The sequence below is a fragment of the Myotis yumanensis genome, unplaced genomic scaffold (genome assembly GCF_028538775.1).
Source record: "Myotis yumanensis isolate MYYU_CA2020_CCGP unplaced genomic scaffold, mMyoYum1.0.hap1 SCAF_7, whole genome shotgun sequence".
NCBI lineage: Eukaryota > Metazoa > Chordata > Mammalia > Chiroptera > Vespertilionidae > Myotis > Myotis yumanensis.
This window is the reverse complement of record NW_027223758.1, coordinates 71060119-71087679: the sequence shown is the minus strand read 5'-3', so window position 1 is coordinate 71087679 and position 27561 is coordinate 71060119. Positions and strand designations below refer to the sequence as shown.

General features: G+C 44.7%; 1 protein-coding gene across 14 annotated transcripts in view; it reads right to left on the bottom strand.

Annotated features, from left to right (window-relative positions):
* PTPRT (protein tyrosine phosphatase receptor type T) overlaps positions 1 to 27561 on the bottom strand; it is a 935828-nt gene that overhangs the window by 490451 nt on the left and 417816 nt on the right. For all 14 annotated transcript variants that reach the window (XM_070420943.1, XM_070420935.1, XM_070420937.1 and 11 more), the window contains one exon: positions 13974 to 14267. In XM_070420943.1, the coding sequence (XP_070277044.1) occupies positions 13974 to 14267 (294 nt within the window). The remainder of the gene's footprint in view (positions 1 to 13973; positions 14268 to 27561) is intronic.

The window sequence follows — 27561 nt, the reverse complement described above, 5'->3', positions numbered from 1 at the left end:
AGAGCTTCAGGGTTCCCTGGTGGAAAATGGGGGTGATTAGCCAAATAGTCTCCGACTCGTGATGAGGAGAAATAGAGATAATATTTACCGGAGGCTCTAGGAAGGTAGTACCGGAAAGGATCTGCAAACGCAGGTGGTGCCGACCCTTGGACAGGGTTGGCGCTTCCCACCCAGAATGAGCTTCCGGAACTGCAGCCTGGGGTCTGCCCTGCCATCTGACAGGCAGCAAGCTCACCATTAGGGCCCACACTCTGACACGCTTTCTGCTGGGAAGCATCTTTGGGTCCCCCGCCCAGCTTCCTTCCCTTCTCTCTCCCTAGAGCAGCGGTTCTAAACCTGTGGGACGCGACCCCTTTGGGGGTTGAACGACCCTTTCACAGGGGTCGCCTAAGACCATCGGAAAACACATATATAATTACATATTGTTTTTGTGATTAATCACTATGCTTTAATTATGTTCAATTTGTAACAATGAAATTGGGGGTCACCACAACATGAGGAACTGTATTAAAGGGTCGCGGCATCAGGAAGGTTGAGAACCACTGCCCTAAAGGCTTCTCACCCTGCCTCCACAATGCCTCTTTGTTCGAAACCTCACCATTTACCAAACACCAAAATCAACAACCCTACATTGATTCATGAGTTAAGTATAAAACATGAAACTATTTTTAAAAACCAACTAGGTAACAGTTGTTACCAGTGAGTGATGCTGTATGGGGTTATTTATATTTCTGTCAGTCTATTTTTATGATTTTTCAAATTTTCTGCAGTGCACACATCTATCTACACAACATGCATGCATTCAACTCCTATTTATTGAAGGCCTACTACGTGCCAGGCATGGGGCCAGGCATGAGTGACCAGAACAGATGAGGGTGCTGTCCTCAGGAAGTGCATCGTCTGATGGAAAAGGCATGCAATAAACAAACAGGCACACAAATAATTAGCTGATTACAAATTAGGGTAAGTTCTAGGAAGAGTGCCATAAGTGGTTAAAAGGAAGGTGGGAAGGAGACTAATTTAGAACAGGATGTCAACCAAGGTATTTCTGTCCTATGACTTTTAAAGGGACAGGGAAAGGATGATGATGAGTTAACTGGGGAGGGGTGTGTGTGGGAAGAGAGTCCCAGGGAGGGGGAACAGCTTGGGCAAGAACCCCGAGGTAGGGAAAAGCTTGGCCACAGTGGTTTTGGGAAACAGAAAAAAGACTAGAATGGCTGGCACATGTGAGCAAGGCAAAGAAGAATGCAAAACTGGAGGTTAGAGACAGACATGAATTAACTCGGACTTGAAATATCACTTCATGCCTATGAAATTGGCAAAATTAAAAAAAAAATTATATAGTACAAAATTCCGTCAAGGTTACACTGAAAGTGCTCATGTCATTATAAAATAGCATAATTATTTCACTGGAAGCAATCTGTGAAATGTTGCAAAGCCATAAGGTTACCTCTACCTTTTAATGCCGCACTCCTTAAAATGTAGTCTAAGAAAATAATTCAAGCGGAAGGCTACAGGCGGAATGATGGCAACATTTTGGAAAACACCCAAATATCCAACAATACAGGAATCATTTAGTAAATTGTTGTAATTAGACCCTATGGGACACTATGGGGCCATTAAAACAATGTTGAAAACTCCTTAATAATCTGTAAAGTACTTACTGTTTGGCGTTGAGTGACAGATGGGGACTATAAATGGCACATGAGACATAATTACATAATAAGAATGAGGTCAATGATTGAAATTGAATATGTGCCAGCAAAACATTAATTGGTATTCAGGATACACATATTTTCTATTTTCAAAACTTTGCTCTGGTGTTGAGATGACTCTGTTTTTCTCATGCCTGAGGATGAAGAGGACAAGTGGGAACTACAGCCCAGCCCTCACAGTAGCTGTAGCAACTTGCACCCTCTCTCAGCCCTGGGCCCAGCCAGGAAGAGGGTTGGTTGGAAGAGTTACATGCTCCTAATGATCTAAGACACCCCTAGCTAGGCACGTCTACTAGTATATGGCAAATAGTGGTTGGCCAAGCACTCCCTGCTAGGTCCCCATGGATCCCCAGCTTTTGCCACAATGTCCCTCAAGAATCTTAGAATGACCGTGAGACCAGCCAATGGTGGGTGTGATTGAGAGACCATGACTGACTGTGGTTGCCCACATGCCTGCCTGCACAGTCAGTTCCTCTCTGCTTCAAGGCAGGTGTGTGCTCTCTGCTCTGTGCAACTAACTCTCCCATTCTCCCAGGGTAGCAGAACCGACGCATTCCCAAGTAGCCAGTGACAGGCAAGGCACCCTGGGATTCCTCTGGCTCTCACATACTTTTGGCTGAGGCTGCATATCAAGCCCTTGAAATCATGGGTCCTCCCAGGTCCCTTTGGAAACACAGCAAGTAGCTCCTCATTTCCCTCTGACCCACTGCAGTGAAGACTTTTGGGGTTTACTGGTGAGGAGGATCTGGGTAGGGAGAGAGAAAGAGAGTCTAGGGCAGCCATGGGCAAACTACGGCCCGTTTGAAATGAATAAAACTAAAAAAAAAAAAAGACCGTACCCTTTTATGTAATGATGTTTACTTTGAATTTATATTAGTTCACACAAAACTCCATCCATGCTTTTGTTCCAGCCCTCCGGTCCAGTTTAAGAACCCATTGTGGCCCTCGAGTCAAAAAGTTTGCCCACCCCTGGTCTAGGGTGTTAACTTGCCAAAAGCTCCCCATTGCCAAGCACCTACTAAGTTCTGGGCATTACGCTGGGGACTTACAGTTATATCGCCAGGTGGGGGAAGAGCAGGGACTGGGCCCTGGCTAATGTGGCTCAGTGGTTGAGCATTGACCTATGAACCAGGAGGTCAGGGTTCAATTCCCAGTCAGGACACATGCCCCGGTTGCAGGCTCGATCCCCAGTAGGGGGCATGCAAGAGGCAGCCTATCAATGATTCTCTCTCATCATTAATGTTTCTATCTCTCCCTCTCCTCTCTGAAGTCAATATATATATATATATATATATATATATATATATATATATATGTATATATAATTTTAAAAGAGCAGGGACTGGAATCAGACTCCATGGGCCCTAACCTCAGCCACTTCCTCAGCTTTGTGCTTGGAACAAAGTATTTAACCTCTCTAAGCCATGGTAGTGATGGTGATGATGGATCATACCTTCCTCGTGGATTGCATGCAGAGTCGGTGCATTCTTAGCCATCATTAATATTAATGACCCTTATTTCTACCCAATGAGGTAAGCAGTATTATCCCTATTCAACGGATGAGGAAACTGGTTCAGAGGGGTTCAGCAGGTTGCCCAAAGCTATCCAGCATCTTAATGACAAAACCTGGATTCAAACCCACACGGACCTAAGGGCCAACCTCTCATCTGACTGTGCTTTGCTCCATTTGAATGCAGTCTAACGCTTGGTTTGCAGCCCCAGGTTCTGCAAATGTGCAGCAATTCCTGTATTTTGCAGGAATGTCAATCACTCACTAAATATGATTAAAAAAATAACCTCCCACATTTATACAGAGTGCTTTAAACTTATAACAATCTCTCACATTCACACTTAATTCTAAGGGGAAACCCTATTTTTAAGTTGTATAAATTTTATACAGTACAGCAAAACAAAGAGAAAACACTGACAGTGACCCGTAACCTCATACACACACACACACACACACACACACACAATCTATACCATATATATGCTATGTGTATCTGTGCATGTAGCACACGATGCAGATAAATTAACACTCCGGTGTGGGGTGAATTTCCCGCCAAAATATAAGATGGCGCGGGCAATTATTTAGGTTTCCCGCGCAAAATCAGGGATTTTTATGATACCTATTACCCCAATGGGTATGAAACGGTTCGCATACGCAGGTAGGTATCTTTCTGAACGGCAAACAAACAAATATTTGGTAATACGCAGTTACAATCGGCCCGAGTTTACACGTTTCCCGCACTCCACCGCAAATCTATATGAACCGAGTTAAGACGGCTCCCGCGGAGTACGCGCAATTCACGCGAGCCGACTTAACTCGTTTCCCCCACTCCAAGTGTTAAAAAAATACTTTTGAGGGAGGGCTGTTCCCATTAAAATAAAGGCTTTGATCTCAGCATTAGCCACGCTCCCCAGGCCCCCCTTAATGTTCACCTCAATGCAAAAGATGTGCAAAGAGGGGCCTAAACCTGAAGCTGGAAACTGATTTAGGGAAAGGTGAACTGCTCTGGTAAAGAGAACACTTTGCAGCACCTGTGGGTGATCTGGGGGGGAGGGGTGTGGGAGAGGGAAAGGTGAAAAAAACCTGCCCACTGCAAGGACTTTACGTCTGTGGGAGGATTTTGAATTGTTTGCTGGGTAGCAGTCCCTTGCCCGAGACCCGGCAAACACTAAGAGTAGTTCCACACTGCAGGAAACTGCCTTGTGTTCCTGCAGCTATGGCGAGGGTGGTGCGAGGAGCCAGATCCACATTTGGTCCAGTTAGGACAGTGCAGAAAAACAGTGAGGTCCTATAAGTCAAGGCAGGCGGCGAATGGGGCCATATGTGCTCCCCCGGGAATCTCCAGAGGTCTTGTGGCAGGATCTGGAACAGGGGATTCATGCCAATACTTTAGAGCTCTAGCAGATAAACTGGCCCCAGCTGATAGATCGGCTGTGTAGTTATATTTTGAAAAATTGGGACTTATTGGCATATGTGGTTTTGTAAGCTTTTTATTTTATTTTTATTTTTTTACTTATTATAGCATCAATGCTGACCCATGCCATCAGATATTCTGTAAAAACATGGTTTGCAATACCAGCATAGATTCCCACTATGGGCGTGCACAAAATGTATTTAACTATTCTCCTACTGGCGATGCACTTAAATGATTTCCAAGTTTTTGCCCTCACAAAGAATGCAGTGATGCCCTCTATGTATACAACCCTTTTTGAGCAGCTCTGATTATTTTGCTAAAAAGAAATTAGCAAACTGTCCTCTAAGTATCCTGTGCCAGTTAACCTGCATGCAGAAATGCCTGCTTCATTGCTCCTTGCTAATGCTGGTTAGTAGCAATTAAACATAGATATACTACTTTGGTAATGTTATAGGTTAGAAATGCATTTATTTGTTTATCTGGGACACTGAACATTTTGTTTTTCACCAAATTCTTTTTTACCATTCATATTTTGTTTGTCAATGCATGATTATACCCTTTAGCCTTTTTTTGTAGCAGTGTGATAGCATTTTTACTGACTTGTTAGAGCTCTTTTATATGTAAGATTATTTCTTTCTTTCTCAATTTTGTTACATATTTCCCCACGTCCAGTTTATCCATTTGTTTTTTTAAATTTTGTTAATACAGTATAGAAGATTTTTCTTCTCCTTCTTTTTCACTTTTGATGCAGTAAAATTTGTAAACTCTGATTCTATAGTATATTTGTTTGCATTTAATGAATTGAAAGTCCCTCCTAGGACAAGAACAACACTTTATTTTTTTCTGGTTCTTGCTTTTTTCAGCTTTTAAGTTAAGTTCTTAATAGGTCCAGAACTTATAGAGCATATCATGATGTGTATGCAATGGGTTCCATTTTTCCAAATTATTAACCAATTACAAATATATTATTTGTTAAGCAGGTCTCCATTCACATAAATTTTAAAAACCTGGTCTCACTACATACTGAATGATTTTTCTGGGCTTAATTATCACAGCTATAACAAATGTCGATGTTCACAGTGAATTCCCCCCCACCACTGCTTTTTCAAAGTGTTCTTCACCCCTTTCTCCTGTAAATTCTTTCACATCAATTTTCAAATCCCTTTGTCAAGTTCCAAAAAGAATCCCATTAGGCTTTTGATTGCAGTTGTATTAAACCCATAAATTAATTTGGGGAGAATTGATATCTTCCCAATATTAAATTTGCTAATCCAACAACATGATATATCTCCTCATTTATTCAGGCCTTGTTTTATCATCCTCAATAAAGTTTTGTAGGTGTGTGCATTTTTGTATAGATTCTGCACATTTCTGTGTTTACTCCTAAATATTTATATTTTAATTGCATTTGAGAATAGGATACATTTTATTATATTTTTATAATGGCTATTCCTGGCATATGGCTATTGATTTTTGTTTATTTGCTCTGAGTCAGACCATAATACTGAAATGTCTTAGTTTTAATAACCTTTGGTTTGTTTGTTTAGTTTATTCTCTTAAGGCTTTGAAACTACAAGAACATTTTCTGCTACAAATAAGAAAGTGCCTTTCTGTTCCTAGTTTACTAAGAATTCTGATCAGTAATGAAGGCTGAAGTTTTTAAAATTACTTTCAGTCTCTCTGGAGAGGATCAGATGGTTTTTATCATTTGACCTACTGATATGAGGCATTATACCAATAGTTTTTCTTACATTCAACATTTTTCATCAGTGTATTTCTGGAATGAAACCAACTTGGTCATGGTGCCTTATGCTTTCATAATGATGCTAGATTCTGGGGTCACATTAGAAAAAGCTTGAGTTTGTAGCTATATAATTAAGGCTCGATTCCCAGCTGAGCCACTGGGCCAGATATATGGTGTTGGGTAGGTCATTTACCTTCCAGTCAGTGGTGATAATTACACCCACCCTACTAGGTTGCTGCAGGAATTACAAGAAAATACTCAAAACAAGCCCAACACTATGGGCCTTGCATATGATAGATACTCTAACTGTGTAGCCACTGGTTCCATTACTATAATCATCCATTTTCCTTCTGTTGTTGCCTCAAGATTTCCAAAGCTATAGTAATGATTGACCTCAAATTTTAATATAGTTTGGAGTTATTTCTTTTAAATTCAACTAGCCTGATAAACAAACACAGTTAGCTTTTCTTATCATTAATGCCTCTCTGTCGCTCATTTTTTCTTCAAATCTCAACCTTCCAAGTTAGGAGGGATTGGGGGAGTATTTACCAGTTATGTTTATTGAGCTATTGTACTTCACCTTCCGGGTGGTCCTCGTCCTCTAGGGAGCATGGGGTGGCAGAAAAATCTAAGAGTAACAAGATATTTAATAGGGCTTTTCTTGTTGCTTTAGGATTTTAGCAAGGCTACAACATCGAGACGATTAAGCGGTAACTACTGCCACATCCTGCAGAGGGTAGCTAAGGCACTTCCAGGTGTCCCTTCCAGATGGCCCCTCACTCTTCACTCCAACACCACACTCAGCCTATACAATAAGGAGACTGTGTGGGTTGTGACTCTGAGGTTGTGTATTGTAGGCATAAGGGGAAATGGCTTTATCTTTTCTCCTACCCTTCCAGAAGCCAAGTGATGGGCGCTTCGGGAACCACTTATAGACACTGTGTGTGCAGTGGAGGGAGAGGGTCTGTAAGGAGAGGAGATGACGTCTCCTGCCCTAGCAGAACCTGCTCATCTGCAGATACGTTTTGGCTCACACAGCAGTTCCAAAACTGAGTGTGGTCAGAGCAGGCTTTCCTCTCCTTCATCCCTCATCTCTCCTCCAGGGCCCTACCCGCCAGGGGAAGAGCAGAGGCAGCACAGAAGCTGGGTGGAGGGGAAGTGCATGAATGGACCTTATCCCAAATCCACATCTTTTTAGTAAGTGGTGGTCATAGTCCATCATCAGTGGCTGCCTTCAAGCAGGCTCACCTGCACCACTCTAGACACAATGTCCCTTGGGCATGGCATGGCCTGCATGGGAGACCCATCCCCCTTCCCTAGTTTTTCACAATGTTGTGGATTTCTCCATTCGTCTTTAGACATTGCTTTGATGTTGAGTGGGATGGTGATTCCACTTCTATTGGCTAATTTTGATGTGTTTTTCTTAAGATTTGTGGATCATCTCACCAGGATTATGTCAGGGCAGTTAGATGTCTGTGCTCATATCATCATCCTTCCCAGAAGGAAGTTGTGTTTACTTCTAATTCAGAGCCCTAAGAGTTAATCCAGGTTATGCTATCCCCCATTGTACAGCGAGATGGGGGGGTGGGGGGGGCTGGAAAGGCTTTCCAGGGCTACTTACGTGGCTTTTTTCTACTTTCCAGACCCTCAATTATTCTTTCCCTCTTTCTATGTCTCCACTCTGCCCTAGAACGGCAAGCTAGACTGGAAACTCAGTGCCCACCTCAGGATGCTCGTTGCAGAGGTTCAGGACTCACTTCTACCCCCTGTTTGCAAGGGCATCCTCACTAGCCTTGACCTCCCGTAAGAAAGAGGCTCTGGAGAACATGCCTCTCTCTTACTTGGGATTAGAGACAGAATCAGAAAAAGGACCAGTCCCATTCCTCCCATCATAAGGTTCCACTGCAGCCACTCCAAGGCTCGCAGCCACACATCAAGGAGTCCACAACACCTGACAACCACACACTCCCCACCTTCGTGGCAGCAACCAGAGCTTCTGCACTAACCCACGAATGTCAGAGAAAGTACAGCAGCAACTAGAGAATTCCTTCATAACAGGGTTCATCATGCCACAGTGAGGGAGAGCAGTTTAGGTGCTGAAACCCTCTCTGCAGGCCTGAGGTTTACTTCTAAATAAAGTTCATTAAGGGGCTTCTATATGCTGGGTTCTCTGATAGACATATAACTTATCTCACTAAAGCTTCACAACAAAATGGTGTATTGCACTACCCCATAAATTGAAAAAAAAGGGGGGGATTGAGGTACAGACAAGCAACCTATTATCCAGCTAACAAGTTGCAGCTTAAAATAAAAACCAGATTCTTTTTGGTTCTAATGCCCCTATTTTTTTTCCACTAAATTCTAATGACCTACTGTCACATCGCTGGATAAAAGAGGGTGGTAGACACATACCACTTTAAGTAGAAATCCATAAATATTAAATAGCATAGAATGTGAGATCAACCCACAGGTGGACAGAACAGGAAGAGAACCTCCAAACAGCAGCATCTGTCCTGTTTCTGGCTGTACACAGTCACTCTTCCCGTGGAGAGCCTGAACGCCACAAGGAAGTGGGCTCCCAGGCACTGGGCCTGAGATTCCCAGCAGTAAGCGATCATGGGGGATGTATGACCACTTGACTTGCTGGATTGTTGCTTGGTGACTCCATAACTATGATGAAAAGACTGCTGCCCAGATTCTGGCTCAAGCAGGACTCTGGGGGATGAAGGGAAGAGCTTTCTGGAGATTGATATCACTTTAGGTGGCTAAAGACCTGTTTTGGAGATAAGGAGGAATATGTCCCCTGAGAGCAAAACCAGGATCCATAAGTGGGTGTTTCATGGAGACAGATTTAGGTTACAATGAGGGAGAGTTTCTCTGCCTGGTGCTGGGTGATCGTTTAAGACATCAACAAGCAAGTGCCCAGGCCATTCAAAGTGGTACCTGCAGAAGAGATGCAGCGACAAGCTGAACCAATGTTGTGTTTGCGCTTCTTATTTCACCTGCCTTCTCTACTTACTGAGCTTGGTCCCCATTCTCAATGTCATTGCCCTTGGTTCTCCTTGTGGGCTCCAAATGGATGATAATTTTGATCCTAAGTTTTCCTCCCATCTACCTCTGCTGCTCCAACTCTTTTAAACCTAATGGAGATTCCCTGCTCTTACAAAGGACCCCGTTTAGAAATGCATGATAATCAGGCTAACACTGGGTAGAGAATACTAGTAACCACCCCAGATCCCAGCAGTGAGACAGTCTGCCATGGGAGAGTGTGAACTTCCCATCAGAGGCAGCATTCAAAGTGAGGCTGCGTGGGCACCAAACAGGCCTCCTAGGCCCAACTCATATCACTGGATGTCTGCTGTTGGGGCTGTGCCAGAGGAAGCCACCCACTGTTCCAGACAAGAAAACCTCTGAGAGTCCATACGACAATATGATCATCATGTTTGGAAGTGGGATTTCCCACTGGATGAAGAACAACAAAAGAATATGTCCACCCTTCCAGAAGCCAGTCAGCCCAGAGAAATGGACAAGTAAGACTTCCTGCATTGATATGATGATTCATAATCATAACATGCGTAACAGCAGCAGCAACAAATAATGATGATTGGTTTCATTATAAGCATCTAAAGAGCATTTTGAGCTTTCCAAAGCACTTTGATGTACATTATCACATTTGCTCCCCAGGCCTGTATCTCAGGAAGGATGGTGAATGATTAAATGGAGCAAAAGGAACAAAATGATGAATGAAAAAAGCAAGTGAATGGGGCATCTCGAGAGAACAGCATGAAGAAAGAGAATTAAATTGCTTTCATTGGTGCTAAGAAGTCCCTTTGATTCTAAAATCCAGGTGCAATCAGGTGCCTCTCACGGCAGAGGGAGAGGTAATCTGCTGGTCTCCCCTGAGCTCCAGGTTTACATACAGCATCACCAGTTGTACATCTTCACTTCACATACAAGGTATGCAGACCTAAACCTACTGCCTTTCCCCAGCCCATCTTTTGTGTTTTCCACCTCAGAAAATGGCTCCACCAAACTCTTATTGATGATATCTACGCTTAAGGGGTGGACCTTGCCAGTGCCCTGATGGTTTACCTGCTCGGTGCCCTGTCATGTGGATGTGTTCCATCATGACTGACATATTAGGAAATAATTTGAGCATAACACAAATTTCACATTTGTATGCAGACACATGAGTGAAGCAGAAAACTGTACCCATCTGAACTGAGCCACATAGGAATACACATAATACATCCCCACCTGCCCTTGCTGTCTGGTCCCTCTGGTATCTTACTGAGCTATACCTGAACTTGTACATTTTTGCTATGAGCCTCTGCCTACTTTTAGCATGTCCTTCCTAGGCCAGCCTCTGCCCTCAGTGCCTAGAACAGAGTCTGGCACATGGAAGTGACTCAGTAGATGTCTGGTGAAAAGGACTACTGCGACAGGGCATGGCAGCCATTCATTCTCAGCTGGTCTCCATAGTGACCAGTCTCCCTATCACCCAATCCCACACGCAAGCGGACACTTGCAGAGGAAGCTCCATCAGTCCACATACTGGGGGGTTCCTCAGGTCAAGAGATTTAGCTCTCAGCTCTGAATTGATTTGTAACCTTGGTTTGATCACTCTGCGCCTAAGTTTTCCTCCTATCTACCTCTCACCGATGCCTCAAGGATCAAGCACTAAAATGGGCATTCTGAAAGTGGCGTGTTGGTGTGTCACTGTCTATGAGTATTTCTTAAATGTGGGTGTGTATCAGCATCACCCAGAGGGCTCCTTAAAGCATAGATCTCTGGGCCCCAATCTAAGAATTTCTGAATCATTAGGTCAGGGGGGTGAGGCCTGAGAATTTGCCTTTCTAACACATTCCCAGGGGTGCCAATGCAGGGGGCCTGGGGACCACACTTTGAAAACCACTGCTCCAGATCATTCTAAGAGCATTGCTCCTTCCACACTAGCCTTGTTTTCCTCCATGAAGTTTGGTATTTCAATACTTGACTTTATGTTTATGTTTTACCCTTTATGCTGTTTTGTTGGAATCTAAACCCAGCTTGTAAATTCCTCTGGGCAGAAATTATACCTTCCACCCTCCACACTCTCTCGTTTTCTATTTTGAAAAAAAAAAAAGAGTATGTTTTCAGTGCTATTAATAATGAATAGGGAAAGGGTAGGAGGACTCAGACTACTAAGCCATAAATGAATATCAACCTTGGAATTCTCTTAAAAATTAATTACGAGGCAAAGAACATTCTACCATCAGTGGAACTGTGGGAAAGATTATCTTCTTAATGACACATTTTAGAAAATGTGGGTTATTGAAGATTTTAGTCATAACTTACTTAAGCAACATTTTTTTAAATATAAAGCTATAAACAGCATTTCAACTCATAATTTTTATAGTGATAGTCAGACAATTGTGTTTTTAACATGCAAAATCCATTGCACGGTCATGGCAACAATTTTCAATAGATCGTAAATTTTTATTGAGATGATCATCTTGCGATTGAATTTCAAACTGTATTATATGATCATCAGCAATAAGTCCATGGGGGCTCCTAACAGTACTTTGAATATCATTTAAAGATCGAAAACCTTGGAAACCCTTAGATTTACCCTGTGGAAAGAGGCAAGTCTCATCGGCAGGATAGAATCAATTATTTCTATGGATGGATATTGAATTGCAAAGCTGAGATAAGGCATTACCTGATTTAATAACATATCCCATGTCCTTTCAAAGTAGTAAGTTTCATAATCAGGTTTCAATGAGGAATTTTACCAAAGGCCCAGTTTTGAAAATAATCAAGAAAACGGCACTTCCATTCATCACAGTGGTTCAATAACGTTCAAAGGAATATTCCCAAGCAATGGCAATATTAACTTTGGGTTACATAGAGCCAAGATACACGACTGAGATACTTTAGAATGGTTCTAGTCAACTCCTCTGGAACTCTTATCTTGGCAATGTGGATGTGTTCCATCATGACTGACACATTAGGAAACAATTTGAGCATAACGCAAATTTCACATTTGTATGCACACACATGAGTGAAGCGGAAAACTACCCAACTGAACTGAGCCGCATAGGAATACACACAGAGCACCCACCTGCAGCATCTCCCTGCTCCCTCAGGTCGCCGCTGGTGTGATGAGCCACATCCAGCCACTCCTGGTGTATCACGCTCCAGCACTTCCAGACGCCCTCCTCACCATTTCACATTGCCTTTCAGGCTGCAACCTTTCTCACGCCCACTTCCACAAGCAAATGTCAGGACTTTCCAAGCTAACACCCCACATGTGCTGCAGTTTTTATGCATACCCTGGCCATTAACGTATGTAAAATTGTGCCACCATTTTTACTAAGTTTCTCTCTTTTTTTTTTTGAGGTGACATTGATGACAAGGACGTGTGTCATGCCTCACAAGCCCATTTATTTTTATTGCATGGCTTTGAATAGTGCAATGATTTTTAAGAACACACATGTTACACTGTAGCAGAATGGACTGTTTTACTTGGCTTTTTGTTCCATGGTAGGCACTGTGCTGGCATGTCTTTCTCTCCCCACCCCGAAGCCAACAGTGACGCCTTTTCCCTTGGAAGCCAGCAGCCCGTGCCATGGCTTCCCTGACCGCTCCCCCCCACCCCCGCAGAAACACCCCCAACTGTTTGTACCTCACAGTTGGCACACACCTCTCTGTTTATTCACCATGCTGCAACCAATGACCAAGGGCATTGGAGTCACGTGCAAATCCTGGCTGCCACTGGCCAATTCTATAACTTGGAACACAAAGTTTAAAAATACTGAGTCTCTATTCATTTTCATATATATGAGATAAAAATACTTATATTGAATAGTTAGAGGGGGAAATAGGATAATAGAAATAATGTGATTTGCCAAAAAAAAAAAAATTAAACACTGAGTTTTTTTAATTTCTTGAGTTGCATTCAGAGCTGGGACATCTCAGGGATATAGTTAGAGACAGAATCTCGGCCAACACCCCTTATTAGAAACAGCAGAGCGGCCCGGAGCCCTCAGGGACACAGCTGGATCCAAACGGTCCTCCCCCAAGACACAGTCCCAGCCAGCACACTGGTAAGCAGCATGCAGGAACCTCAGAGAAACAGGTGGAGCCAAGGACCCCCGGGAACATGGAGCCAGGGACCCCCAGATGAATGGTCAAAATCAAGAACTCATTAGGGTCAGAGGCCCAGCCCAGGGATCCTCAGGGACACAGCTTCAATCAGAAACACAACAGGAACTGGAAGCACTCAGTTAAAGTCCAAATGAGACCTTCAGGGGTCACGGTCAGAGCCCGGAGCCCTCAGAGACACGACGACAGGAGGCCTCGGACAGTGATGCTCAAACTAGCCTCCCATTGGCAACACTGTCAGAACCAGACACAGCCAGAGTCTGTCAGAGCCAGGAGGTCTGCACAGATGTCACCAACGCCAGGAGGTCCTCTGAGGCTACACCAACACCCTGACTGTTTTTCTCCCCAACAGGACGCAGGCTCACACCGAGAAGTTTAGGCGTGATTGTCACAGAGGAAGATCTGCCCAGCCTCCCAAAATGAAGCCAGGATGGAGGCTCTTACCTGCACACTTGGTCCTGGTGGTGAGCGGAGGCCCCGGGGGCCCTGTGCCCCCCTCTCCTGGTCTTGTGAGTAGAACCCGGATCTCATACTCCACATCCGGGTCCAGGTGCCACAGCTTATAGTTGGGTGAGTCCACGATGTGGGTCTCGGCCCAGGTGCCCGTGGTGGTGCGGTACTCCACCTCCTTCAGGATGATGGGGCCGTCCCCGATGATGGAGTTGGCGTTCGGCTTGATCCATAGGTACGTGGCCCCCACAGCCAGCAGCTCTGGGGGGGCAATAGGTGTGGGAGGCTCTGAAAGACAAATGGTCAGAAAAGGACATAAGACTCTCATGGTTACAGAACAAAACCCAAGCACGCGAGGGACAGGATTCCAGACAGAGCCATAAAACAGCCCAAATCCCTCTTTAACCCCATTGAATAGTTAGAGGGGGAATGAGATAATAGAAATAATGTGATTTGCAAAAAAAAAAAAAAAAAAAAGTAAACACTGAGTTCTTTTAATTTCTTGAGTTCCATTCAGAGCTGGGACATCTCAGGGATATAGAGACAGAATCTCGGTCTTACTATGATTTTCACTTTTTTGTATGTAAGTACCTGAATCAGTATTTCTTCACTAACTACATGTCACACCTCCCTTAGCTCTTTCACTTAAGAAAAGGGAGAGGGCGCTTGTGAGGGAAGGGTCTTTCCAGAACACAGCAAAGCCATCTGGGTTAATATTCCGCTTTCAATCCTCAAATGAGAGCCTGCCTTTACTGAAGCAGAGTTTGGTTCAAAACCCAGGGTTGTCTGAGGTTTACACACATTTCTTTTACAAGAACACAGAGATTCCTAGTGAAAGTTCTCCCTGAGAGTGACTTGAGCCCCAGTAGTGAAAGGATGACAGCACAGCAAGCATCCAGTTTCTCCCTCGATCCCAGCAGGTTCCTCCAGCAAGGACAGTGCCACTGGCCACAGTGGCCCCGGTGGGAATCAAGGGTCAAGGGAAGAGTCATGCCAAGTTATACTGTTCTAGAGGCCCGGTGCATGAAATTCATGCACAGGTAGGGTCCCTAGGCCTGGCCAGCGATCAGGGCCGATCTATGGGGCGACCAGCAGGGTGATCGGGGGTGCCCCCACTTGGCTGGCCTGGGGCCTGCGAGCTGGGAGCAGCTCCTGCATTGAGTGTCTGCTCCCTGGCAGTCAGTGTGCGTCATAGCAACCAGTCGTTCCACCGGTCGTTCCGCTGTTAGGTCTATTTGCATATTAGGCTTTTATTATATAGGATTTGTGACCTGTTGCCACTGTATGTATCTTCAGCTAAAGAGACCAGGCTTTCAGCATGCCTTTGTAGTGGCCTCCCACCGGCAAAGCTGCAGAAATCAACGTTTGTTTTGTACTTCTCATTGGCCAAGAAACCTCACATACCTTACTTTGCATAGTTCTTGAGACATTATCACCTGTTTTTATAGGGAGGAAAAAACTTAGAACTCAAGTGACCAGGTCACCGAACCAAGATCATGGAGCATAGGCAGGATGGAACCCACAACCTCATGCCTTCCGAGACCAGCTCTCCCCTCGGGAGGCAGTTTGCCTCTTGATGCCCATTTTGTAAAAATCAAAGGGAACATATTTTTTATTTGTTGCAAAAAATAGCCGTGGAAAAACAATAAAGAAAGTTAGAAGCAAGAGAAAATGTGTTCCCTTCCCTACCACCCAACATAATAGCCCTTTTTATTTCTCTATGTTCCATTCCAGTTCCTATTCATATACCTAAACTTTTTTTCATGCGGTTCCAGTAACACATAGATACAATGTACATTTGTTTTCCCTTCAACTTATTATATCCTAAGGGCTTTGCATATATACTACCTGGATTTTACCATCCCTGTCTTTAACAGCTACCAAATAACCCATCAGGTGATCATACTAACTATTCTCCATTTGTTGGGCACATGAGTTGCTCTAGGTTTTGCTATGGTAACTAATGTTCCAATGAACATCCTTGTGGGAATGACTCCAGTCCTGCTTGTCTCATGTTTTCTTAGGACCAACTTCCAGGAATGGGATTATCTGTAAAGGGTTATGAGCAAGTTAATGAGCAGATTTAGGAAGTGGAGGGTGGGGGAGACATTTGGGAGTGGAGTACAAGATTCAAGACCTTTAAGAGAACCTCTGGGTTATTCAGGTGACTGAGGCAGGTATGAGCTTCCGTTTGGAACTCAGGTGAGCGCTCCCGGATAGATAAAACTCATTCCATGTTTTCTTTCTAATTAATTACCCAACAACAAAGATTCTCTGCAAACAGAATAATTGCTATGAGACAGGGATGGACAATATTTTCTCAGAGTGGCTCAGAGCAAATCTTAAGGGACAGCTTCAGATTGCCTCTATTATAGCCTGCCATTTGGTCAGAGAAGGAAATTAAACGGATTAGTCAAGCTAGATGCTTTTCTTTACAAAGCCATGGAGGTTATTACTCAAGGCCTTGTTATCTCAAAGGTGTTTGCAAATTGATTTTTGGATAATTTGTTCCAGGTAGAGAAGTTAAGTTGGCAGACAGATAATTTCTGGGCTCATCCTTTGTGCATTTTAAATATAGGGACCCATGATCAACTCTCGGAGTTTCTATCCATCTCCAATGAGGCCTCATGGGTGATATCTGCAGCTCTGTGAAGACCCAGCCCAACCCCTTTAATCGAATTACTCACTGATGGACCCTGGACAGAACTCAGAGCAGCCGACTTCAATACTTCAGGGCTGGCACAAGGGGCCACATTAAACTCTCTTCCATCGACTTTCTACTATGGTTTGTGCTCTCCAGTTTCAAGATTAGCAGTAAATTGCTGACCACCAGAAAGAAAATAAAGTATTAATCTTCCCAAATGTTGAGTCTCTTTTCACGTATTTCTGATGGTCGGTGCAAGCATCGTTGCAAACATTCCCTCGAGTATATAAATGTCTCCATCTCCAATGACTTACTGGCTCACAAGTCCCTGTGCAAACGGACCAATGCATCCATCTCTTCCTCTGTCCTCTCAAGAGAACATCGTAGTGTTTCCTGTCCTGGCACCAGAAAGCAGTCAGATTATTGTGTTATCTATTCTTTTTTTCGTTATTCATTGATTATGATTGGCGTTCTTTAGAAGTCACATGTACTAGTGGCTTCAAGAGACAGAAGCTGGGATAAGACACACAATAAACTTTTTGGTAGACACCACCCTTTCACAAAATGCACAGAAAGATCATGCTGATTTATGTCAGCTCTCCTCCCTGTCTGTGATGAACTGTTCAACAGACAGTGCAAGAAGCCTAGGAAGCCATCTAATCCAACCACCGAGATTCAGAAAGGAAACTGAGGCCCAGAGAGGGCTCAGGGCCTGTAAAGCTAGAAGAAGTGGGGGTGGGACATCATAACTCGGGGCTCAGGTAGCATCCCTGCTCCACCCTTTCTACTCTTGTACTTGAGAGAGATACTTCAGTAATTAACTAGAAGGATCATTAAAGGAACCTGACACCAGTGGTTCTAAACTTAGGGGGATGCATGGGGCCTTGTGAAAATACGGTAAGAAATTCCAGGCTTCCATCCCAGGACAATGCACATATGCACAATACCTAGAGTTTGCACACCATTTCCTGAACCCACGAACCCTCAGGAAGCCCATGCACAAAGCCCTGAAGAGTCTATGTTGAGAATAAAGGAAGACAGACCACCTGCCATAACAGCTTACACGTCTCTGGGACCCCACAGCCACCCTTTGTTGTACGAGCTAGAGGATGGGAGTCCAATCATGTCCGAGGATAGAACTTGATGAAGAGGTTACAGATCTAGTACTTACAGGCTCTCAGGTTCCCAAACATTTGGGTGAAGATGAACATGCTAAGATTTCCACAGGACAAACTCAAGTAAATGTCTAGCTTTCCATGACCATGGTCCACCAAATGCATTCATAGATTTAATATGTGATCTAAGGTATTTAAAGGATGAAGACAAGCCCCTGCCCATGAAATGTTATATCCTAAGTAGAAATCATCCACAGAGGATGTCTGAGCAGCTTGGGTGGCCATTACACACACCACAGACTGGGAGGATTAAACAACAGACATTTCTGGAGGCTGGGGAGTCCACGATCAAGGTGCTTGCCAATTCAGTTTGTGGTGAGAACCGTCTTCTGGGTTTGTAGACTGCTGTCTTCTTGCTGTGTCCTCACACAACGGGAAGAAAGAGGTCTCTAGTCTCTTCCTCTTCTCATAATGTCACTAATCACATAATGGGGGCTCCACCCCGCATGACCACATCTAAACCTCACCTTTCTAAGGCACCCCTTCCTAGTACAATCACATGAGGGGTTAGAACATCAACAGATGAATTGGGGGGGGCAGGCACAAACATTCGATCCTTAGCAGAGGGCATGTTCTCAAATCCACTCTCTCTTCACAAGGACTTTTTCTAATGGCTGTGGACTTGAGAGGAACAATCTCGCAGAGAGAAAGTCCCTCTGTAAGAAGTCCTACCCAGTACGTGCCCTGTGCTTCTCATGGGCCAGAGTGCCGAGTGTAGAATTTAGTGGTGAAAAGAGATACAGGTGGAAAGAAATAGAGCAGTCAGAGGGTAGGGCAGCCAATGAGAGCAGCAATGACAATAAAGTGCAATGAGGGTCATGATGGGAGTGACAGAGGTAATTATGGGGCCTGTAAAGGGACCTCGCCTGGTCTAGAAGTTTGGAAAGCTCTTATAGAGAGAGCTTGAGTGTGATCAGTGGGCCCCGAAATTCATGTAAGTTTGTGGGCAAAGAGATTGTCCTGAGAATCCTATAGTTGTGATTTGAATGGGGAAGTATACACAGGACTAGAATAGAACACAATGAAAACGATGTCTTCTGAACACTGGTTCATTCCTTCATTCGTTCATATACACACACTGGGCACCTGCTATATGGCACATTCTGTGCTGGGCACTGAGGGTACAACAGTGAACAAAACAGACACAGAGCTGGTTGCCAGGAGCTCACATGCTAGCTTCACTGAAGGACTGAAAGACAGAGATGTCAGGAGAGAAAGAAGTTGATTCAGAAGCTGTTGGGTGCTTATGATTCAACCAATTGATGCATATGCATACAACAGAATACTACACAGCAAGGAAAAAGGAACACACTACAGATACACCACATGGATGGACCTCAAAAGAAAATGATGTCCTGTAAAACAAGAAAAGGGAAGGATGCATGATGATTTCATTCATAGGAAAAGTTCAAGAATAGGCAAGTTGATCTATGGCAATAAACGTCAGAATCACAGTTACTTATGGGAGCAGGTGATGAGCAAGGTGAGGCAAGAGAGAACGCTCTGGGGTATTGGGATATACTACATATCAATTTGGGTGATCGAATATTACTAATAATCAGAAAAGCATTACCTCTGGTGGGGTGACTGCCTGGAAGGGGGCATAAGAAAAGTTTCTGCAGTGATAAAAATTTCTGCCTCTTGGTTAGAGTTGTGTAAGACCCATCCAACTCTACACTTAAAATACAGATATTTTGTTGTGTGTAAATGATACCTAGAAGACACACTAAGGAAAAGAAACAAACAAAAATATGGCTTGTGTGTAACCCAGCAGGTGGGAAACATGGCACTACATCTTACTTGGAACTGAGCCATAGAATATTGGGGGAATGAGCCTCAAACCCTCTATCATACTTCTCAACTGTGCAAAGCCAGGAATAACTGTATGACATTTGATGGCACCCTACACTCACAAAATCTGGAACCAAATAAGGAGGAAGCCTGGCCTCCAGGGAGCTGAGACCTAAGCGGGGAGATGGTATTGGCCCCCACCAGCCAGGCACCAAAGCACTTCAAGGACAAGACTCTCTGATCCCTCCCTGAGGCCAGGCGGCAGCCCCCCTGACCTGCCGAGGCTCTCCTTGGGGGTGGTGAGGTGACCCCTTAATGTAATTCTGCCCGGTCCTCCAGCAGCACCTCCAGACCAATTCTGTCTTCCTTTTCCCTGCTGTGAGCCCTTGTAACAGTTTGACTCCCCAGAAACTCCTACAGAGAGCATAAGTGCTTCAAATAGCCGGAGAACAAGTTTGGTGCTGACGCACTATCCGCTCCAGATAGAAATCAAATGTTTTTGAGAAAAATTGAATGTTTCTAAGATGAGAAGTGAACCTTGACATGTTTAAGGTGGCTGTAACCTGGCCTCCAACACCGTCCACCAGAGTCCTGACCCCACCTGATCACCTTCCTAACTGCACTGCTATTTACTAAACCCAAGGGTCTGTGGGAACGCCCTGCCCCACACGCCAACATACACACATGCCCCACACTGTTTTACCTTCCCACTGCCAGACTTCTGCACATGCCATTTCTCCCAATGGGGATGTCTTTCCTTTCACTTTTAATCAAACTATGCTTTTTTCTTTTTTTTTCCAATTCTGCTTCCCGACTACTCGGTTGTGTGGTCTACGGGGCTCAGCACAGAGTAGATGTTCAAAAGTGTCACGCTGATTAGATATTCTACTGATTTGCATGCATCACTCTTTCATAAAATTATAAAATGAAGATCAAAAAGCAGAGAGGAAACTGGCTTGGAGCCGTGGGCCCTGTCTTTTTTTGCCCTGGTTTTACCATGAGCCAGCTGGACAGAACACTCAATCTTTGCGGGTCTCAAACTTTTCATCTTTACAATCAAAGACTGATTCAGAATTCTAATTAGAAAGGTATGTGAATTTCCTGCCAGAGACCATAAGGATTCTGTGACTAAGTTCACTGACTCCACCCTGACTGCGAGTCATCAGCTGCAGACCCCACTTCCTCTTCCTTCCCTGGCCTGAGCCCACCAGGCCCTTGAGCAGAAGATATAATAAGTAGATACAGTCATTCCTTGGGATCTGTGGGGGATTGATTTCAGGAGCCCCATGGACACCGAAACCTATGGATAAAATGATAGTATGTGTATATCACCTCTTCATATCCTCCTGGATACTTTAAATCATCTCTAGATTATTTTCATGCCAAATACGATGTGAATGCTATGTATATAGTTGTTATATTCCACTGTTTATGAAATGATGACAAGAAAAAGTCTGTACATATTCAGTACACATGTAACCACTATAGGCCCAACTACATAATACGTGTCAGCAACATGTCACTTTTTTTGGTTGGTTGACTGATTGGTTGAAGTCACAGATGTGGAACCCGAGAATACCGAAAGCACTCACTAGAACTAGTCTTTGTGATCTAGCCTAACATATGGTTAAAGTTCAATAAATACTAGCTGTTTTATGTAAATGGGTAGACAAAATATTTCATAAGTTTTCCCAAAATAAGGTGTTGGCATAGCAATAAGGAAATGAACAAAAGCAAGAAGGATAATGTTACAGAGACTAACAAATGGACATCCAAGCTAAGAATCAGGAGTGTTTGGGGAGGACATGGCAAACAAATGGAACAGAATGATAATCAAAAACAAGGCTAAAGAATGTCCTTAAAATCAATGAAGTTTGCCGACTATGAGGAGCACAGTGGGTTCCAGACAAAATCAATGACAAGACTCAAACTTAAGCCCATCGTGGCAATATTTTGAAATACAAGACTAAAGAAAAACTCCCATGAGCATCTTTCTTGACAATAAAAGATCTCCATCAAAACAACAAGACTGAAAAGTCAGTTCTCCGACTGCATCGCTGCGATCGGAAACGCTGTACGTGATGGTGGAGATGAAAATCGCAATGATACAGATGACAACAGTGGCAGCTACTAAACACTGCAGATTTTTATGTACCTGTCACTGTTTTATGCCTTAACATATTAACTCATTTAATCTTCATAGCAACTCCAGGGCTAGATAGCATCGTGATTCCCATTTTTCTGAAAATGGATTAAGTAACTTACCCAGTGACAAACAATTAGTAATTCAAAGAGCCAGGACTGGGGCCCACACGGCCTTTCTGGGGATCTGCACTCCCTCCTGACCGCAATGGTATATGGCACACACACGAGGTGTGAAGAGGGTGTTACCTGTCCACAGAATATTATAGCCGCTAAGCTGTGGTTCATTTATTCCTCATCTCATACCACGAGGTAAGTACTATCATAGTACCCATTTTACAGAGAAGGAAACTAAAGGAATGTGCTAGTTATTTATTTCCAGTTCTTTACGTTTAATATAGATCAGGGGCTGGAACTTCTGGGCTCCCTTTGCCAGCTTCGGTTCAGTCCCACCAATGGGAGGCCGTGCTGGAGACTAGAGGCTTGGAGAGGAAAGAAGATACGGGGAGAGGGGAGAAGATGCTCTCGACCTGCTTCAAGGTCCTTTCAATATCCCTCCAGCAGACACAGCTATGCTCCCAGCCTTAAATTCTCCTGGCCCTCCCAGCGCCCTCAGCATAGCATCTTTTCAGAAGCCAGGCCAGGCCCCTACAGATGCAGTACCTCCCGCTACACAGGTCCCAGCAGCCCTAAAGGCCCCTCCTCCAGCCCCCACCTAGTCCCTGGTGTTCCCCTGGCCCCGGGTGTGGTAGATGCTTCCTGCAATTCCTGCTGCTTTGGTGCCCACGTTTGCTCTGGCAACCTGCCAACACTTGTATAATTACCCTCAACAAAAACTCTCTGTTTGAAATACCCAGTATGCTTTGGGGTTTCCTTCCTGGACGCTGACTGGCACAGGAAAATATTGTAAGTATCTTCATTTTGCATGAGAGGAAGCGAAGGCACGGAAGTTAAGGAACAGCTAGGACATGGTGACTCTGGGACACCGGCAGTCTTGCTCTGGTCTGTGATTTTAAGGATTTTAAGGATTTTAAGGAGAATGTCCCAACATTCTCAACAGTCCCGTCAGCGAGACTGAGGCAGGCAGATGGGAGCCCGAGAGGTATGATCTTCTGTTCAAAACAAGTTCTGAGGGCTAGTTCTATGTTCTGAGGACAGAGAGTCAAAGTCACTAACTGTCTCTACCCTGGAGGACCTAGGAGGTGAGGCAGTGAAACCGATGCAGAAATCAATCATCTTCAGATTAAAAAGGGCTGGACTGTGGCAGAGCCAGGATCTTGTGGACACACAGAGGAGTGTGGTAGACAGAATAATGGCTCCCCCCCCCCCCCCCCTGCCAAAGATGCCCATGTCCCAATCCCCAGAACTTTGCATGGTAAAGGCACTTTGAAAATATGATAAAGGAGAGTGGCGAGGGTGTCTGGTAATATCCACCTGGGCCCACCTGAATCACCAGAATCCTCATACGCGTAAGAGGAAGGCAGAAGAACTGGACTCAGAGGGGTTGAGGGATGTGGCACTGCTGGCTTCGAACACGGACGAAGGAGCCACGAGTGAGAAATGCAGGCCCCTCTGGAAACTGCAAAAGGCAAAGGAACAGACTGTCCCCAAGAGCAGAAGAGAAGCAGCCCATTGGACACTGAACCCATTTTAGACTCTGACTTCCACATATGTGAGAGAGTAAAAGTGTGCTGTTTTAAGCCGCTGTTTGTGGTCGTTACAGCAGCCCTTGGAAATGAATACAAGGAGATCGGATGGAGGAGATGAGGAGAGGAGAGGCCACCAGGCACCGGGAGGAGGGAGCCTTCACAGAGACGAGAAGACGCTGGCTCATTCCGAATGGCACATCCTGCTGAAGCATGAACAAGGGTGGGGAAACAGCAAAAAGGCTTGTAGTAGTCAGCAGTGGTTCTCAACCTTCCTAAGGCCACGACCCTTTAATACAGTTCCTCATGTTGTGGTGACCCCCAATTTCATTGTTACAAATTGAACATAATTAAAGCATAGTGATTAATCACAAAAACAATATGTAATTATATATGCGTTTTCCAATGGTCTTAGGTGACCCCTGTGAAAGGGTCGTTCGACCCCCAAAGGGGTCGCGACCCACAGGTTGAGAACCGCTGTGTGACCGCACAGAAAGTCATGCCCATTTCTGAGGGGAGAAATAATGGAGGTCTACACCAAGATAATGGCCACGGGGCTGGAGAGACACAGTCACAGGGACTGGACACAGGACTAGGAGACTGGACGGGACTTGGTCCTTGATTGGATACGCAGGAGGGAGAAGGGACCAGTATGAGTAGAAAGCCAGGGCCCAGCAGGCTGAGTGAATCGGGGCGTGCATGCCTGCGGGACCTCAGTCTTTCCTTGAGCGGCAGTGCTTGCCCCATCCGTCTAAGTGAGTGCCCACCTCATGTTCCCTGCACAGCACCCCAGGGCACTGTCCGGCTTCTCCAGGCCGTGCCCAATGCTCTGCGCTCCATCCCTTTGTGTTTTCGCATTCATTTCCACCCACAAAGGGCAGTGTGGTGCACTGAAAGGGCACAACCACCAGGTCAGACAGACGGAGTTGGGCTTATAACCTCTGTCACTTGAATGATGGCTTTGGGCAAGTTACATAATTCTCCTGAGCCTCAGTGTCTCCGTGGATAAAACCCAGGTATTGGATCACATCTCACTGGATCCCTGTGTAAGGATCAAACGGAAATGCCTGAAACTCAACAGGCCCCATACCAAGGTGAGAAATGTGAGTTATTCCTTCCTCCCACCCTTCTCGGCCTCCCACACTGGTCCTCCTCCCCATCCCATGGCCCTCTCCCTTAATGGGCCACTCGACCCAGCTTCTCACACCTCCTGTGATCTCCACTCTGCGCCTCTCGGGGCCCTGCAGCACATGTGAGGAAATCAATGTCAGCTTTATGCATGAAGAAGCCGCGAGTCTCCCACTGGGATGGTTAACTCACACTCAACAAGCACCAGGGGAAACATGGCAACCGTCTTAACAGAACACCTCTGAGAAGCTAGAGAAGAGGGGAAAGGGGTGGGGGAGGGAAGAAATGAGCAATTCAGGGCCACCTGAGTAGGGCAGCTTCATCAGTTGCTATGCTACCAGCCACAGTGAGAGAAAGAACGAAGGGGCTGGGGCTTTAGAGATATTGTTATTTTGCAAATTTCTCCCCTTGGCATATCCCTATTGCAGGGGGGAGCTGCGTTAATTAGTCTCTGAGCTGCTGGAATGGCTGGAAGTGGCTAGGAGTATCGACTGAAGCTCTGAAGCATCGGGAGAGGGTGTCCGGATGGATTAAGGGGCTTAGTCATAACAGCCTGATCGGTGTGTGGGGGGAGTTTAAGAGACGATTGCCCCCTTTATGTAAAGGAACTGAAAAATGAGCCTCTTCCGAATTCCCTTGATCCCCCAGGGCTGCCCTGGGCTCTGCCACATTCAGCATGAAGAGAGTTCGCAGCCTCAATAGCAGCTCTTTGGAAAAGGACTTCGAAACAACTGAAAGCTGCAAGGTCTCCTGGGCCTCAGACCACGCCCCATCCCCCAGGGCCACAATTCGCACTCAGGCAGGTGGACACTGGGCTCTGAGAACAGCATCAATGGCTCCAGGTTGGTGCCCACTGCAGGCCCCTGAGGCTGGGTACTTCTGTGGCAAATAGAGTGTATGAGGGGACAGGAGAAAGCAAATTTATGGAGTGACTATTGCATGTCAGGCACTGTCCTAGATATTTCTAATGTCTCAATCACGCAATTCTTAGATATAGGAAGAGAGAACCCACAGAAATATACAGCGACTTCTAAGAGAAGCTACAAAATGACAAGAGTTTTAGATAAAACAACTTCCTTGGACAGAATGCCACTTGAAGACATACAGTAAAATAAGCTTGAATTTTTACATGCATAAAAGGATTCAAGGAAATACCCCCATTTACACAAATCGCTTCGTGGAATACAAGAGAAAACATACTTCCGAACTCACTTCACAAGCCCAAGGTAACTGTCACGCCAAGACCTTACAGGATATCACAAGAAAAGAAACTTCTGGGCCCGTCTCGCTCATAAACATAGAGATAAATATCCTCCCCCTGATACTAGCAAACCAAACCCAGTGATATAGAAATGAATAATTGATCATAATCAACTTGGCTTTATTCCAGGACTACAGGATCAATTTAACATTAGAAAATTAATCAGTATAACTCATCATATGGGCAAAAGAAAAATCATGTAATAATCTCAAGATTAATAAGGAAGCATTTGCTGAAAGTCAATAGATAAAACCCTTAGCAAGCTAGATACAAAGGCAAGTTCTTTAATCTGGTAACAGGTATCTGAAACATACGTCTTGCCAAACCGGTTTGGCTCAGTGGATAGAGCGTCAGCCTGCGGACTCAAGGGTCCCGGGTTCAATTCCAGTCAAGGGCATGTACCTGGGTTGCGGGCACATCCCCAGTGGGGGGTGTGCAGGAGGCAGCTGATCGATGTTTCTCTCTCATCGATGTTTCTAACTCTCTATCTCTCTCCCTTCCTCTCTGTAAAAAATCAATAAAATAAAAAAATAAAAAATAAAAAACAACATACGTCTAACACAGCCGTGGGCAAACTACGGCCCGCGGGCCGGATCCGGACCGTTTGAAATGAATAAAACTAAAAAAAAAAAAAAAAGACCGTACCCTTTTATGTAATGAAATACTTTGAATTTATATTAGTTCACACAAACACTCCATCCATGCTTTTGTTCAGGCCCTCTGGTCCAGTTTAAGAACCCATTGTGGCCCTCGAGTCAAAAAGTTTGCCCACCCCTGGTCTAACATCATAATCAATGGTAAGATACTGAATGCTTCCCCCTGATTTTCCCAGTTCTACTGGGTGCTATGGGGCAAGAAAAAGAAATAAAAGATATAAGGACTGGAAAGGAAGCTTTCATTATTCACAGACTGCCATATTGTATATGGAGAAAACCCCAAAGATGCTCATATTATGAGGAAAATAAAAAAGTGAATATATTGAAGCCAATGTACTTTACTGTATTGCATGCTAGATTTCAATGAACAAAAATAGTTTTAAATCATCCATTTGTACCATATGCATAAGCCTTCTCACCTTGCTCCTACTTCTGCCTTCTTCAGATCCATTCTCCACCATGTAGCCCAACAGATCTTCCTAAAATAACAGCTCCGTTGTATTCTAAGGCCTCAGACCCATGAATGACGTCTACCGGATGTCCCTGTCTACCCGTTCAGCCTCTTCTCCCGCCCCTCTCACTGCTCAGGCTCCAGACATGCAAGTTTGTTTATAAATATCCCTAATGAGTTACTTTCTACCTCAGGGCCTTTGCACGTACTTTAACCAAGTTCACTCTTCATATCAGCTCAAACCTCGCTTCCTCAAGGGAGTCCTCCCTAACTTCACCCATGTTTCCAGGCATTCTTCTTTATAGCATTTATATTTAGTGTGACTGTTTATGCTGCTCTTCCCCCTAGCCAATGGTCGGCAAACTGCGGCTCGGCAAACTGCGGCTCTCGAGCCACATGTGGCTCTTTGGCCCCTTGAGTGTGGCTCTTCCACAAAATACCGACTTCTGTTCATGGGCCAAAGAGCCGCATGTGGCTCGCGAGCCGAGGTTTGCCGACCACTGCCATAGACTGTAAGCACCATGAAGGCAGAGACCACTTCTGTATTTCTCACCATCTTATTCATAGCACCTGCCTTAATCCTTGACACCTAATAAATGCTTCATGAATATCTGTTGAATGAATGAGTCAAAACAAAGTCAGAAGAATCCCGTTCTGCTGTCAGCCAATCTGATTTGTTCCTTAAAGC